The sequence below is a fragment of the Dromiciops gliroides genome, chromosome 6 (assembly GCF_019393635.1).
Source record: "Dromiciops gliroides isolate mDroGli1 chromosome 6, mDroGli1.pri, whole genome shotgun sequence".
Classification (NCBI taxonomy): Eukaryota; Metazoa; Chordata; class Mammalia; order Microbiotheria; family Microbiotheriidae; genus Dromiciops; species Dromiciops gliroides.
The window spans coordinates 225,380,193-225,394,858 of record NC_057866.1 but is presented as its reverse complement, the minus strand read 5'-3'; the positions used below and the strand labels follow the sequence as shown (position 1 = coordinate 225,394,858).

The window sequence follows — 14,666 nt, the reverse complement described above, 5'->3', positions numbered from 1 at the left end:
AGAGAGAGAGACAGAAAGAGAGAGAGATCCCTTTAATGTTGACCTGTCTTCAGCACAAGTTACTCAGGAGGTAGTTACTTTGTATGGGGTAATTAGGATGTTTGAGAATATGCTGACTGAATTTTTGATGGTTACTTGCCTGAGGACAATTTTCAAAAACCCTAACAGAAGAGCAAACTTTGTTAAAAATGGAATATTTCATTTCCTCATATGTAAATGAGGTAAAGTGAGCTAATGATTTCTGTTCCTTTTCTTTTAGAAAGCAAGGGTTCCCAAGGGAGTGAAGACACTCCCAAAGGTACCTATTCTCCATAAAGGGACTGTGGAAAGATTTTTTTCAAGGATACAATAGCTGAAACCACAACTATTAAACACTGTGTGCTAGGCACTGTACTAATGGCTGAGGATACAAGGAAACAATCCCTCCAAACCCAAGGAAAAAAGCAATTTAAGGTTTTCAGATGCTTCCAATACCATAACCTCTTTTAAATTAATGACATTAAATATGTTTGGTTAACAATTTTTCTCCTCTGTCCAAATTGAGGTTCAAACTAAAATCATATATCTTGGCCTCTTAATTAATGGCTACCCTCCACTCCCATTTATTTCTTTACAAGGAAAGTAAACATCAGCATGTCAGGTGTTATGTATGGGTATTAATTTTATGAATCCCCACCAGAATGATGTAGGTTTGGAAGAGCTCAAAAAATTTCTCTTAGGGAGGGGTTGATCCTCGCTTAGCAGGGTTCCTATTTTCTCTAGGCTCTGAGGAAGACCACCTGTTTTTAGAAACCATTTGGCTAAAGTGGGAAGGTGATGGTTTGGGGTGTGTGTGTGTGTGTGTGTGTGTGTGTGTGTGTGTGTGTGTGTGTGTGTGTGTGTAGAATTTGTTGTCCTCTAATAACAGGGGGAGAAATATAATTTAATGATCCCTCCCCCAATATTCATATTTTTTTTTTTTTTGTAGACGGTCCCCTCTACAAACGTGCTGCTCAAAACACAGTTGGAGCTGCGACATATTTCTCAACGGGCAGGAACTGGGGCAGTTTACCCCAGAAACACACATGCTTTCATGGAGAGTGATCTCTGCTCTTGATTTTTAACCATATCCCAAACACACTCTGGTCTAATAATTTATTTTTATGGCCGATTATCAAACAGAAAAAGAATTTAACACAATCTTAATGACAGAAATCACTCAGTGTTATCTTTGCATTGCCCCTATTTAACCCAATGGGGTTAATCCTATACACTTTACAAGTCAGTGTTTAACTGGCCGAGTGGAGATACCTGCTACATTGTTTTAGTTTAAAGTCCCTTCTCCATTCCATAATGTGCTCCCTTTGCTTATATTAGTAGTATTTTAAAAATTAAATATTCCTTGGATTAAATGGAGTGCTGGATAATGTGACATTTACTTTCTTTTGAAGACTACTCTTTATTTTCACCCTTTATTCCCCACTTTCCAGAATATTAATAGTTTTAAATTTTAATCCGGAAAAAGGGAATTAGGGGGACCGAGGTGGCTCGGCTTCTATCTCCTCATAGTATCGAAGGAGCGCAGCTTTATATCGCCTTAAATTTAGGGTGGCGCCTGGAAAATCCAGAGAATTTTTAACCTTTACGTCGAAGGAGAGGATTTTCCCTCCCTCAGGACAAATTTCAATTTAGAAAATGCTTGTTTGATGGGTGGAGACATTTTTTCTTTTCTTTTTTTTTTTTCTTTTGCACACACGCCTGACAGCTCTTCAAATGAAATACACCTTAGACCCCCCAGAATACAGGCGGGGGAGAGATTCCATCCAGCCTCTATGAAAAACTACTAACCACTTGTAGCATTGGCTAAATTACCCACATAGTTTATTTCTGGTTCCCAAGCTGGGATACTGAAAACGGGTATCAGCATTTACCACCTTTCTAATCAGCACACGCATCATGGACACATCGCTATCATGCTAAGTACGGAAGAAAAATGACGCATTTTAATCGTGCAGATTAAGTACGTTCGACCACCACAAAAATCAGTCCTGTTGGACTAAAGTTCAAAACGAACTCGGCCTTCCAGGCTTTGAAAGAGCTGCCTGATCAGGCTCGTCTGGATGGGTCGATGTAGTGAAGTCTGTTGAGCGGCAGAGGTCGCTATTGGATCACTTTTCACCCCATTGCTGTTCAAGGTAGCCAAGAAAGGTAGGGATGTTCGCGGTGGAGAAAGGAAATAAGGGGAAGGGTTGAAGGGGAGGGGGAGGGGGAGGAGGGAGACGAGAGAGAGAGAGAGAGAGAGAGAGAGAGAGAGAGAGAGAGAGAGAGAGAGAGAGAGAGAGAGAGAGAGAGAGAGAGAGAGAGAGAGAGAGAGAGAGAGAGAGAGAGAGAGAAATTGGGGGAAAGATTTATTTTCCCCATGCAAACATACGTCGGTTAATCTAAAGTTTAACAAAGAAAACGAAGCGGTTTTGCGCTACTAGTCCCACCCTGGCGCATTCTGGGGCAGAGGAATAGAGGGGCCAATGTAGCATCCTCGCCTAGACTCCTGGCCTTGAAGGCGGACGCCTCTGGGGATGGGCTGATGGGGAAGGCGCGCAGGAGGCCTGGCCAGCCCTGGCCAGCCCGGGCTTTGCTTGCTCCCAGGGCTTACCGTTGGCACTGGGATGCTGCCTGGCGAAGAGCTTGCTGGTTGCCGCCTCTTTCCGGCTCTCGGGGGAATCACTGAACTCGACCTTTTTGATTTCTGAGTCTTTGGAGAAAAGGCATTCAACGGCTGACGGCTGCACGCCTGGGGCATACGCACATAGGAGCGCGGGCACAGCACGGAAATGCATACAGACAGGGCAGCAGGGAAGGAAGAGGCAAGGTGGAATGAGGAGAGAGGACAGAGAAAAGGACAGAAAGCAGAGATCTAGTTAGAGGAGGCAGCCGCCAACAACCACCACCTTGCTCTCTGCAGGGTGAGGGAAGAAACTTTGACAGACCCTCGAGCTATTGTGGCGCAATTTCTATCTCCCTCCACAAGACCTTCTATGCCCATTTCTATGCTCAATCAGCCCACCTCGAGGACCATGGTATTCTAAAAGGATAGGAGGCCTTTCTCCTATTCTTCCTTCCATATCCAAACCCCCAAAATGATGCTGGGGAAGATCACCGAATTTCTCATTGTCCTTTGCTGCTTCATAGAAAGTGAAACTCTAAGCGGTACTTTAACCGCTTCTCGACCCCGATCCCCACTGTTCCCCGAATCTCAGATCGAGTGACCCCCTCTTACCTAATTGCACACAAGCCGAAACAAGTTTACGGCAGTTGGTCTCCATCACCCGTTATCTGAAAGCAAGAATAAGACGAAAGGTGATGAGTGGTCTGCGACCTAGATCTGCCAGCGAAGAGACAACTGTCTAGGGAGATCCGGGGCCTATCTATTCCAGGAAAGCGGGCGTCGAATAGGCTTCTCCCTTTTTCTGGTTGGGTTAAGCTCTTTGGAGTTTAAGGTCCCAGAACTTCCTTGGGTACTCAGCACCTCGCAGGCACAGTCGGCCTCCTTCCTAATAGAGACTCTTACTATCTGAGCGTGAAGAATGAGAGCCCTACATACTCAGGGTCACTGCAAAGGCTGGCTACCGTCTAAAAATGTCACTCGTTTTCAGAAAGAAACTAACTATATAGCCTGGAAAAGTCACCCTCCCGAGGGGGTCAGCTAAAAGCCACGTTTGAGGACTAGCCTGCACTGGAAAGGGACATTTATTTACAAAAGTGCAAAACATGGAGGGGCCCCTCGAACAGGGGCCCCCGTTCTCTCCTCCATGCGTTTTCTTCTTACACATAAAGGAACCTTGGTAATAACAACGAGGGTTTTGGATGCTCAAATAACTTGTGGGCTCTGGCTTCTTAATCCATCGGTATTAACTTTTCCATATTTAGCTATGCCTTACTCAGAAGATATTCACCCGGTCATTCATTTACCTTATAGCATAATTTAAGAGCTTAGAGGAGGGAGAAGGGGGTGCGAGATGGCAGTGGAGTCAAGGAGAGTGGCGTTTGGATCTGGACTAATTTTCTTGGGCGTGTTTATTGCTTTCGAAGTACTTAAAAAGAACCTCGTTAGAGATCTTCCTTCTGCTCCCCCCCCTCCCCTGCTCCCACCCCGAGACGGAAATTCAGGCCGTTCCTAAATCTCCAGCCACCCTGTAGAGCCAACCGAGAATTGACCTCGGCCCTTGGCGGGCCTTTCACCACACAGCAAACGGGAAAAGTGGAGAGGCGGCAAGCTACCGAGCTCAGGTACTGGTGGGTTACAGGAGACTTTTTGTTTTTGTTAAAAAGGGAAAGCAAGAAGAAAAGAAAAATAAAGTAACGAGAGAGAGAGAGAGAGAGAGAGAGAGAGAGAGAGAGAGAGAGAGAGAGAGAGAGAGAGAGAGAGAGAGAGAGAGAGAGGGAGAGAGAGAGAGAGAGAGAGAGAGAGAGAGAGAGAGAGAGAGAGAGAGAGAGAGAGAGAGAGAGAGAGGAGCGAGCCTGGATCCAATGTTTTATTTCTTTTACTTTACTTTATTATTTTATTTTATTTTATCTTATTTTTTAATTTTATTCTGTGGTGGGAAGACAAACCGGTGGCACCGAATGTTCGAGTGTCGGCTGGGTTGTAGAGGGATAACTCAGATTGGGGAAACGAGGCAAACGAGGCAACTCTTTAGCTACAGTACTGCAGCCTCTGTTTATTAACATAAAAGTTCTCCTCCTCCTCGTCCTCCTTTCCCACTGTTACTCTTATTCCTTCTTCCTTCCTTCATAACTAAAAAGCCTAGTGCTTAGCGAGCAGTGGGGTCCAGTGGCTAGTTTTACAGCTTAGAGGAACCTAGCTCTGTGTGTGTGTGTGTGTGTGTGTGTGTGTGTGTGTGTGTGTGTGTGTGTGTTGGGGGCGGGGATGGGTTAAGCAGGTCATCAGCCTAATGGGAAACTTGGTTACTCCCCGGGTAGGCAAAGGTTAGGGAGGCAGGAGGGAAGCCAGGCAGGCTTGCAGGCAGGGGAACTGTTTTTCCTTTGCTTAGCCGGGGTGCCCGGGAGTAGCAGTTTGGCGCCTCCAGATTTAGTGATTCTGGAGTAAAATCACAGGATTAGTCCCTGATTGAGATGTCTGTTCGTGAGATATTACAAAATTCATTATCACAGCTCTCTACTAACTCGATATGAAGTAACACAGATGGGATTTTATTAGTCCAGACTTCAAATGTTTACTTATGATAATTTCAGAGGAAATTTGCATGTCATCATCATTTCGGTAATCTTTTTTTTTTTAAATGTCTGAACTGGCTGTATTATTAGCTAGTGGCCAAAGCTCTGAGGGTTACTACTGCAGATAGTCATCGAATGTTATAGCTTTAAAAAAATTAAAACTATATGCATAACAAATCCGAGCAGCAGAAGTCAGCAAAGAACCACACTTTTTCAAAAGCGTCCCAGTCCTTAAAACAAAACAAAACAACCCCCCCCCAAAAAAACCCCAACAACAACAAAGAGGCGGTAACCAAACCTACAGCCCCACACAGGATCAGTTCTGGGGACTGAAAAGGAGGTCAAGGCATATTTCTTAGCCCACGACGTAATAGTGTTCTTGTGGCTTGGAGATTTATTTTCGAGTCAGACAGAAGTCCTGGGACCTACATTTTGTGCCTCATTTAATAACAGGTCCTGGTAGCTAAGTTGTGACTAAATAAGTTGGGGACATATATATTATATATGTATATATAATATACACACATATATGGTATGACATATATACGGTATGTATATGTATGTATGTATGTATATATGTATATACATATATAAAATGTACCCCCAGATCTTGCTTCTGCTGGCGCTGAAACCTGTTCTGTCAAGGCAGGTCTTGTATAACAAATTCACTGGCTCTGCTTTGCTGCTCACCCAGGTAGCTAAATTATCTAACAAATTGAGATGAGAAACTTTTTTTTTTTTGGAAGGGAAGTTGTTCTCCACCTCCAAAGTTGATGCCCTGATTTGCACCCTCTCAGAAAAGAAAATATCTTTTGTTTTCTTTTGTGCCCAGACTCCAGTTGTTTAGCAAAATCATAGTGGTTCTTTTTTTTTCTTCTATTTCAGTTTTAGGTTTTAGGAGTCCCTGATAAGAGATATTGTTCTCTCCATACTAATTATCATATTAGCTAACACAGATATACATGTCAAAAGAAACAAGTCGGTTGTCAAAAAACCCCACAGAAATGGTTTCTGTTAATTGCCCAAAGAATAGTACAGGAGAAAGTAGAATATTAATTGAAATATAAATGAACACCCGCCCTACTTTCTTATGAACTGCTACCTATGAGTAAGGTTACAATCAAAGATTTAAATGCTAGAAACTTAGAATAGGAACCCCAGATATGGAATGAATGAGAAAAAGCCATCTGATTACTTAGTGATGGATTTTTATTTTGATAATAAAAGCTCCGATTATTGACACAACACTAACCTTTAAAAAAACTATTCTTTATCCTTTTGTGAATGCTTTAGGTTCAGAACACGGAGGGGGAAAAGAACATCAGGAATAACTAAAAATTATTTTCTCGGAGGAAAAATACTCACTTATTCAATAAATGAAGTTATTTCGTTCATAGTGAAAAAAATAAATATTTTAATACTGGAGGATTGTTGTGTAATCAAATCAACGCAAATCTTTACTCTCTTACATCTCCACCTTCTTTTATTTCCTTCTTACTATAATTATTTGAATTTTCTAGGAAATAATATTTTACTTGACATTTTAATCTCTGGTAAATAATAAATAACCTTTGATGACAGCAAATCTTTCGAAATTAGGTAAGCATCAGTAAGAAATTTTCCAGGATTTTTGAATTTGGCTATTTTTATTTCGTTATTTTGATTCTGTCTTTCTCTAACTCATTATTTCATTTTAGGAAATCAGACAACACCTACAGAATAGATAATGTAAAAAAAACCCCATACAATATCTCAATGGCTTGATTTAGAAATCATTTGGAAGTATTGAAAAAAACACTGCGATGAAAAATGGAATGGAAACAAGGGAAATATTTCTTTCCGTATCGCACAATCAACAATTTTACTAATTGCGATTTCGGAGGAAAAAAAAACAAGCAATGATTGATTGAAACTTTATTTACAGAAGTGCACAATTTTAGTTGCATGAAAGGGGAAGGAATTGGTCAGTACAATAGAGATAATTTGTAACCCAAAGTAATGATACACTGACTGGCAAAAGGGCCTGTCTCCCAGGTAATATAGTTAGTTAGGCCTGCTGTCTAAGTCACTAATTGCTAGTTAATAAAAATTTTGTTTTTTCAGAGGGTAGCAGCGGGATAGGTGGTCACTTTTTTTTTTTTTAAAGTCCTGAAACTTTCCGTCTATCTCTTTTATCTCTAGAAAACTAATCCCTCTGCCGCAGGATTTGTTAACATCGAGGTGGTGTATAGATTTAAGGAAGATGCATCGGTTTAAATGCCATCCGTGACCTCCACTGCTGTAGTCCTGCACAGTTCCTTCGAAAAGAGTAGTGTCTTTGCTAAGAGAAAGGACTTTGCAAGATATGTTGAGAGAGAGAGAGAGAGAGAGAGAGAGAGAGAGAGAGAGAGAGAGAGAGAGAGAGAGAGAGAGAGTTTCTACAAATCACCTACAGTGGACGATTCTCCGGAGTGGAACAAATTCGCGGACTCGCATTATCTCACATCCCTGCAGGAGGGATGGCCCCCACTTACCGGCTCCGAGTTGAGCTCCCTACCACGTCCTTTGCTTCCCACCGCACTGCTTGAGCAATCCGAGGTGCTGGCTTCCCTGTAAACACCAGAAACTCGGGGCCAGGAGAAATAAAGGGATCCCAAATAGTGTGCAAAGTTCCGAGGGAGTTGGGACTTTTCTCTCTGGGACCCGGAGATCTCCCAACTGCTGGCTCTCTCTTTCTGCTCCTCTCCAGCGTTCTCTCTTTCTCTCTCCCCTTCCCTTCCCCTTTCTCAGTCTCTGTATTGGGAACGACGTGACGTCAGCAGAGATTCCACCAAACTAAAACTCCACAGAGGAGCCGAGAGAGGCGAGCTGAGCCGAGAGGAGCAGAGAGAGCAGAGCAGAGAAGAGTGGGGGAGTAAGAGTGGGGGGAGGGGGGAAAAAGAAAAAGGGGAGGGAGGAGAGAGGAGAGAGGAGAAGGAGAAAGAGCTGGGAGGGATTGACAGAACTGAGGAAATAAAACAAGCAAAGGGAGAGCCAGACAGAAGTACACACGCCTACGCACACAGAGCAAGAGAGAATACAGAGCAAGGAAGAGAGGACGAAAAAAGGAGGCGGCGGGGTGGGGGAGTGGGGGGCGGGGGTGGGGGAGCGGTGCGGATAAGTAAGATTAGAAAGCCGGGATAGGCTATAGGAGAAATGACCAAATACAGCAGATAGAGCATCTGGTAGACATGACTTTCTTTTTTCTTTTCTTTTCTTTTCTTTTCTTTTCTTTTCTTTTCTTTTCTTTTCTTTTCTTTTCTTTTCTTTTCTTTTCTTTTCTTTTCTTTTCTTTTCTTTCTTTCTTTCTTTCTTTCTTTCTTTCTTTCTTTCTTTCTTTCTTTCTTTCTTTCTTTCTTTCTTTCTTTCTTTCTTTTTGGCAGCTCAAGGGGGCAAAACCTATGGGATAAGCGAATTAGAGTCGGGGAAACTAGAAGAGGTAGAACAAAAGAAAACGTGCGTGTGTGTTTGTTTGGCGTGGGTTGAGGAGAACCGGGGGGCGGGGTGGGGCAATGAGATGTGAGACTCGACTGCAAGTATTAGACAGGAAGGGAAAACCGAGGCAGCGAGCAGAACTATATAGGTGGACCCGAGGATGGTGGGGGGAGAGTTAGAGGAGAAGCAGACGGGACAGCCGTGTAGAAGAAAAATGAGGTGAGGAGAGAGAGGGAGGAGGAGAGGAGAGAAGAGGAGAGGGAGAGAGGGAGAGAGGGAGAGAGAGAGACAGAGACAGAGACAGAGACAGAGACAGAGACAGAGACAGAGAGAGGAGGGCCGTGTCACTTTGCCCAGTGCAGGACTGTTCCCTGCTCACTAGTTCAAAGTCATCTCGGACTAGAATAGAACATGTTTTTCACATCTCAGTGGGTAGCTTGTGTGCGTGCGTAAGTGTGCCCAGCGTGGGGGGTGGAGACGAATTGGGGCGGCCCTGACCACTTTTAATGAAGGGATTGCTATGGGACAAGCTCAGAAGCTCATTTAAGTCTAGAATTTCCTTTGCTGTATGTACACCCAACAAGTTCACCCGGGGTCGCTGATATCTCTCTCTCTCTCTCTCTCTCTCTCTCTCTCTCTCTCTCTCTCTCTCTCTCTCTCTCTCTCTCTCTCTTTTAATGATGAGGGTAAAGTGTCCAAGAGAATGAAATGATAATAAATGGCAGCACTGGGCTTCACTGGAAACACATACTTGTTCCTAAGGGGAAAAAAATATTCTAAAGAAACGAAGGACGTTTTCCTGGGCCTTGGGGTGGGAGGGGAAGGGGCTTGGTGGCTTTCTCCTTCCCACTAAAAAACTAATTGTATTATTTCTAGACATTTATTCTGTAAGTATAGACCAAGTCTAAATCTGGGTGTGAAGTCCTCACTCGGTTCAAATACCTTTCCAATTCTGAGGGAATGGCGTTCATTTATATTTTGGGGACAGGCCGGGAAAAGTCTTGGGGGACGTTCGATTTCTGCAGTGGATGCTTTCTGGGCATAACAACCCTACTCTCTTGGTCCCCCCAAAGCAGAGGCTGCTTTTCACTTTCAATTCGGCCCAACAGAATTCCCTACCCCCTTATAATAGTTTAGTTGCCTCCCACTCCAATCAAGGGGATTCAAGAGTTCATTTGTTCTTTGGAAGAAAATTTCGTCACATTTAAATGGTTTCGAAAAGATATCCGGACCTGGTGGTTGTGGGGTTTTAAGTATTCTCTGTTTTCAAACCTAGCTAAATCTGCGTGGAGCCAAATTCACTTTGCACTGGATTGAGGTACTGGATTCCTTCCTTTGACTTGGGGCTGTCTGAGAGAGGTTAAGCGTCTTCTGAATTACCTTGTGTTTTGAATTCATTTCAGTTAGTAGTAAAAACAGACAAACTTGCTCAATTTGTTTTGAGTGCTAAATCCCTTAACTTTGAAATTACTAACAGTCAACAGATGGACTAATTTTATGGAAAGGGTTATCCTCTTCTACTACGAAAGCAACTGATGTGAGATCTAAATTGCTAAGCCATTGCTAACCCACATATAACATCCATGAAAACGCAAACTTTCTTTCCTTTTACCCGGTGGAAACTCAAGGCAAATACTAACCTTATTCAGAGAAGAGAAATGTGTGTGTCCGAAACGCTCAAATATCCCTTTAGTTTTAATTTTTCTTTTTCTCTCTATTGATTAGTACGGATTCTGATTCTTAGAAGCTTGTGGATGCCCAGAAAATTAATTTTTCAACCCAACCTCACCACCAAGTCAAGTAGTCACAGAAGACCTGAAAGTTCATCACATCTAAAGCAGAATCCTGGAGTCTGACATGGATATTTGGGTCTCTGTTTATGACTCAAAGTGAGATGTTCTCTGTCTTCTCCCCCTCCCAATATCTCGGGAAATTGGCTCACGTTTTTACTTTGACTCTCCCCGCCTTTCATTTTTATAGAGATTAAGATACTCAGAGATGAAGGGCCTCACTATTAGCTTTGTTGGAAGAATGTGGGAACCCTCTCTAGGAAAAGGTAGAAGCAGAAACGAACTAAGATGTAGAGCCAAACCAGGAGAGACGGAAAAGGGAAGGAGAGAGTTGTTGGAGAGACCCATGGATATGCTTGTGCAAATTCCACACTTTCATGATTCAGTGGGTTGCACCCCTATGGCCAGGGGCTGGAATGAAAGGATTTATCGAAGTTCCCTTTGCCTTGATTCCCCCTTTTTTTCTGTCTGGAGTCTGTCCAGTCCGGACGTTGGCTCACACCAATAGGGGGGTGAAGCAGGCACCGGAGCTGAGCCTGTGGGTGCTCCGCTGCCCCAGCACCCGAGCAGCTGAAGTGAGCAGCTGGTGGGAAATGCAAATGGCTCCTGGAGAAATATAAGATACAGAATGATTTTCATTCCCTCCTCGAGTGTGTGGAAGGAGCTGGACATACGCTTCACGCTCCTAATCCTTCTTTTACATTTTTAGTCATACTCCTATTAAACAACTAATTAATGCCCAGAATCACCAGGGAATACATTAGACGTGCTGCCGAGGAACAGGGGTTCTAGGGTGTCTGGAAACTATGGAGCTGATTTAATATGTGGATTTCATCCTTCCCTCCTCCCCCCCCCCCACCCCCCAGCAGCAAATATTGGAGTCCGCCGTGGCGATTGTATTTGGATTTCCATTTCTTCCCCCTTTTCTCTCTCTCTCCCCCCCACCTCCAGCTCAACAAACTCAATCAATCCATCGCCCTGTAAACAAGATTTCAGCATCAAAGGTACCAGTTACATAGCAAGCAGATCTCGTGGTCTGGGGTTCTGCGGTAAGACCCTGCCATAATCTAATCCTGAATTTCAAGGATGTTACACTTTTACATAAACAAGTTGGGCCCAGATTCTCCTGTAATCCAGGATGAGAGCCCCAAACCCACAGCATCGTAAAAAAGGTGCGCAAGCATATATACTTTTTGCTTTCCCAAGATTTGGAAATGTCCAAAGTGAATCTTCCTCAATAAACCAGTGTTCTGGAAAGTTTTTCCCCCCTCCGTTCCTCCGTTTCATCTGGCATAAACTTGAGTGTGTGTGCGTGTGTGTGACAGAGGGAGAGAAATGTTGTGGTCCCAAAGTATATCCGTGGTCGCATGAGTGTTTTGGATGTTCGTGTGGGTTAAGGGCATTTGGGGTGATGGTTGTGATTTCTGGACCTACGATCATTAACAACAACAACAATCTTTTGAAATAAAGGAGGGAACTCGTTCGAACGAGAATCTAAAAGCCTGAAGGACAAATAGAGATTCAATTCAGGACAACTCACTGGACTAATGTCTGGTGTCCAATGCCACAGACCCATTGCCCAATAGACAGGACCAGGAGCAGGTACAGTATTTTTTTTTTTAAAGACACGCGGGCCCGGGTTCTCCACTACCATTTACTTTCTTCGTATCTGGATTATGATCTCAAACCTTGCAAGCAATTTCCCCAGCTCTGACAACAAGCGAGTATGTAAATACCAATGGCTAGTGGTGTTTAAACGCTTCAAACAGTATTGATTTGTTGGCTGCTCTAAATTTGCCTTCCTGTCCAGATCTTGTTGCGGAATTGCCTATTCAGGCGTTTGATCCGTGCCTCCGACACTACAATACAATAATTGTTAACAACCAAAAAAAAAAAAAAAGAAAGAAAAAGAAAAAAAGAAAAGAAAAAAGCAGCATTGAAAATGAACCAATTGATTTGCATATAAATTAAAATCACAATGCGTCGCATATTCCAGTGTTTTATAATCATTTCGAAATTAGTACTTAACCACTTGAGCTAAAAGAATATATAAATGTCTGTATTGATTCACTAATGAATTACCTAATTAAAACGTCCGGGGAACATTGGTCGCAGGAAAGATTGCTAAATCAGGGCATATTAGGGTAGGGGGGACAATCTGAATCAGAGGTGAGCAGTGGCTACTCAGCCGGAGGAATCTGAAACACATTGCTATTCTTCCATTTATTTTTGGGTCCAACTAGCCTTTAAGTCTCTGTTATGAAGGCTCTAAATTCCTCCATCCCTCCCCCCTCCCCCCCTTAGGCATTTTCTTTTTTCTTTCTTATTCTTATTATTTTTTTTAAAGTGTGAGAAACTGAAGCTTTGTCTTCCTCTCCTGGTTTTCTGCAGTGTCTGGGCTTCCCCGGACCTGTGCGCTCTTTCCCCCAGGCTAGCAACCATGGCCAAAGGAGATTAGCTTCCGAGCTGGGATGGCCTGGGGTTGGCTGCTCAGCAGACGTTCTTCTTTCACCTTCCAGAGCAGAGCCCGCAGCCAGAGTGAGGAGCCCGGGAGCCTAGCGGAGCAGAGCCGAGTTGGGTTCCAGCAAGCTAGCACAGCCCGGCACATTTAATAGATATGCTAACTGAGCACTTACCTTCGTCATGAGAATTGGAATAAAAGGTAGCCCTTCTTAAAAGAGGCACTGTAAAAGCATGATAGGAGTTCAGAAAAAGCCTGGCTGCGGGGAAATCTGTAGCCTGGGGGCTAGCCAGCATCCCCTTTCATTTCAAGCACTTATTGATTTGCTGTTGTCATAGTTGGCGACGCAGAAGGACACTTGAAAGAATTTCTGATGGGGCTCTGATCTGAGAAAGGAGGTGACCTGACCAGGCTCCCACCAAATTCTTAATTACCACATCAACTGCCTTTTTAAAAAAATTCTGCCCTTGCCCTCCTTCGTCTACTCCCCAACCCTTCCCCCATGGCAACAGAGTTTGCTTATTCTTAACTTTTTAATTATTCAGCAACTCCCTTTCCTCTCAGTGGCTTTACTTTAGCAGCAGTTTTCTATTCAAATTCTTCTTACCATCAGTAGGCCTGCTTATTGATCCCTTTGACCTTTGGGTACATATACCCCCTTCAGAAATCTCTCAAGCTTTTTATACTTAGGGATGGAATAGGGGTTCCCTCCTGATTACTTTCACAATAAAAAATACGAAGACATACTTTCTCTACCCTCAAATGTAGAGGATCTAACAGGTACCCCTTTCCCACTTCTTGGAATGAAATCTTTGATGTCTGCCTGGCCTCAGCTTGGAAACTATCTCTTTCTTATCCCTTTCTCAAAAGATTTTGAACATGTATGGAAATAAACTCTCAATATCTCCAGTGGATTCTCTCAGACTACAAAGAGAACTAGTACAGGGGATGACATATATAATGTATTGGTGACCAGAACCCACAAGTCCATGAGTCAATCAGCTCTGTTTGGATCTCACCTGTGTTAGAGAAATAATTAGGGAGGGAGAGAAAGAGGGAGGGAGGGCAGGCAAAAGGTACATTTGGTCAAAAAAGAAGAATCAAAATACTAAGACATTATTATGTAGGCCCACTAGAATACACATTTCATGTCTAGATGTAGAAGTATTTCATTACTGGAGAATTAAGTAGGAAAGACAACCGTCACCACAGGTATTGGTGAAAGGGAGAAGTGCCATGGTTTTACAAGTGAGAGCTAAATAAGTCCTCACCTGCACAATTGTCTTTTTTGGATGACATTAGATACTAATACAGTACCAGCTGCTTCATGTACTCTGTTTTTGGTGCCCAATCAGAGCATCCTTTGAAACAGCTGTAGGAGATTTCCTCACAATTTCTTCTTGGGTTTAGCTCTCCATAGCAGGTTCCAGAGACCCAGATGGCAAGACATGGATAACACCAAAGTCTTGGTAAAAAGGAAATTGGTTCTTTCTGGGTCCTAAGGAAAACCAAAATACAGCGAATCTCTTGAGCTGGCACTTGATATAAGCTTGGCTTTGTGGCATTTGTCTTGTTAAGCTTTTCACTGCCATCCCTGGCTTATCTCTTGTAGTTGTGGGAACACTTTTAGGACAAGACTACTTCTAGCCAGGTCGATATACACCTATATCTTTTTGTGTGTGTGTGAGGCAACTAGGGTTAAGTGACTTGCCCAGGGTTACACAGCTAATAAGTGTCAAGTCTCTCAG

General features: G+C 43.3%; 1 protein-coding gene across 3 annotated transcripts in view; it reads right to left on the bottom strand.

The window, feature by feature from the left end:
- PITX2 (paired like homeodomain 2) overlaps positions 1-8,077 on the bottom strand; it is a 22,198-nt gene extending 14,121 nt beyond the window's left edge. For 2 of the 3 annotated variants that reach the window (XM_043971579.1, XM_043971580.1), the window contains exons 1-3: positions 7,728-8,077; positions 3,257-3,312; positions 2,633-2,770 (exon numbers count right to left, since the gene is read on the bottom strand). In XM_043971579.1, coding sequence (XP_043827514.1) covers positions 2,633-2,770; positions 3,257-3,302 — 184 coding nt within the window. In that variant the 5' untranslated portion in view covers positions 3,303-3,312; positions 7,728-8,077. The remainder of the gene's footprint in view (positions 1-2,632; positions 2,771-3,256; positions 3,313-7,727) is intronic. The other variant, XM_043971581.1, reaches the window with a different exon arrangement.
- Positions 8,078-14,666: the final 6,589 nt, after the last annotated feature.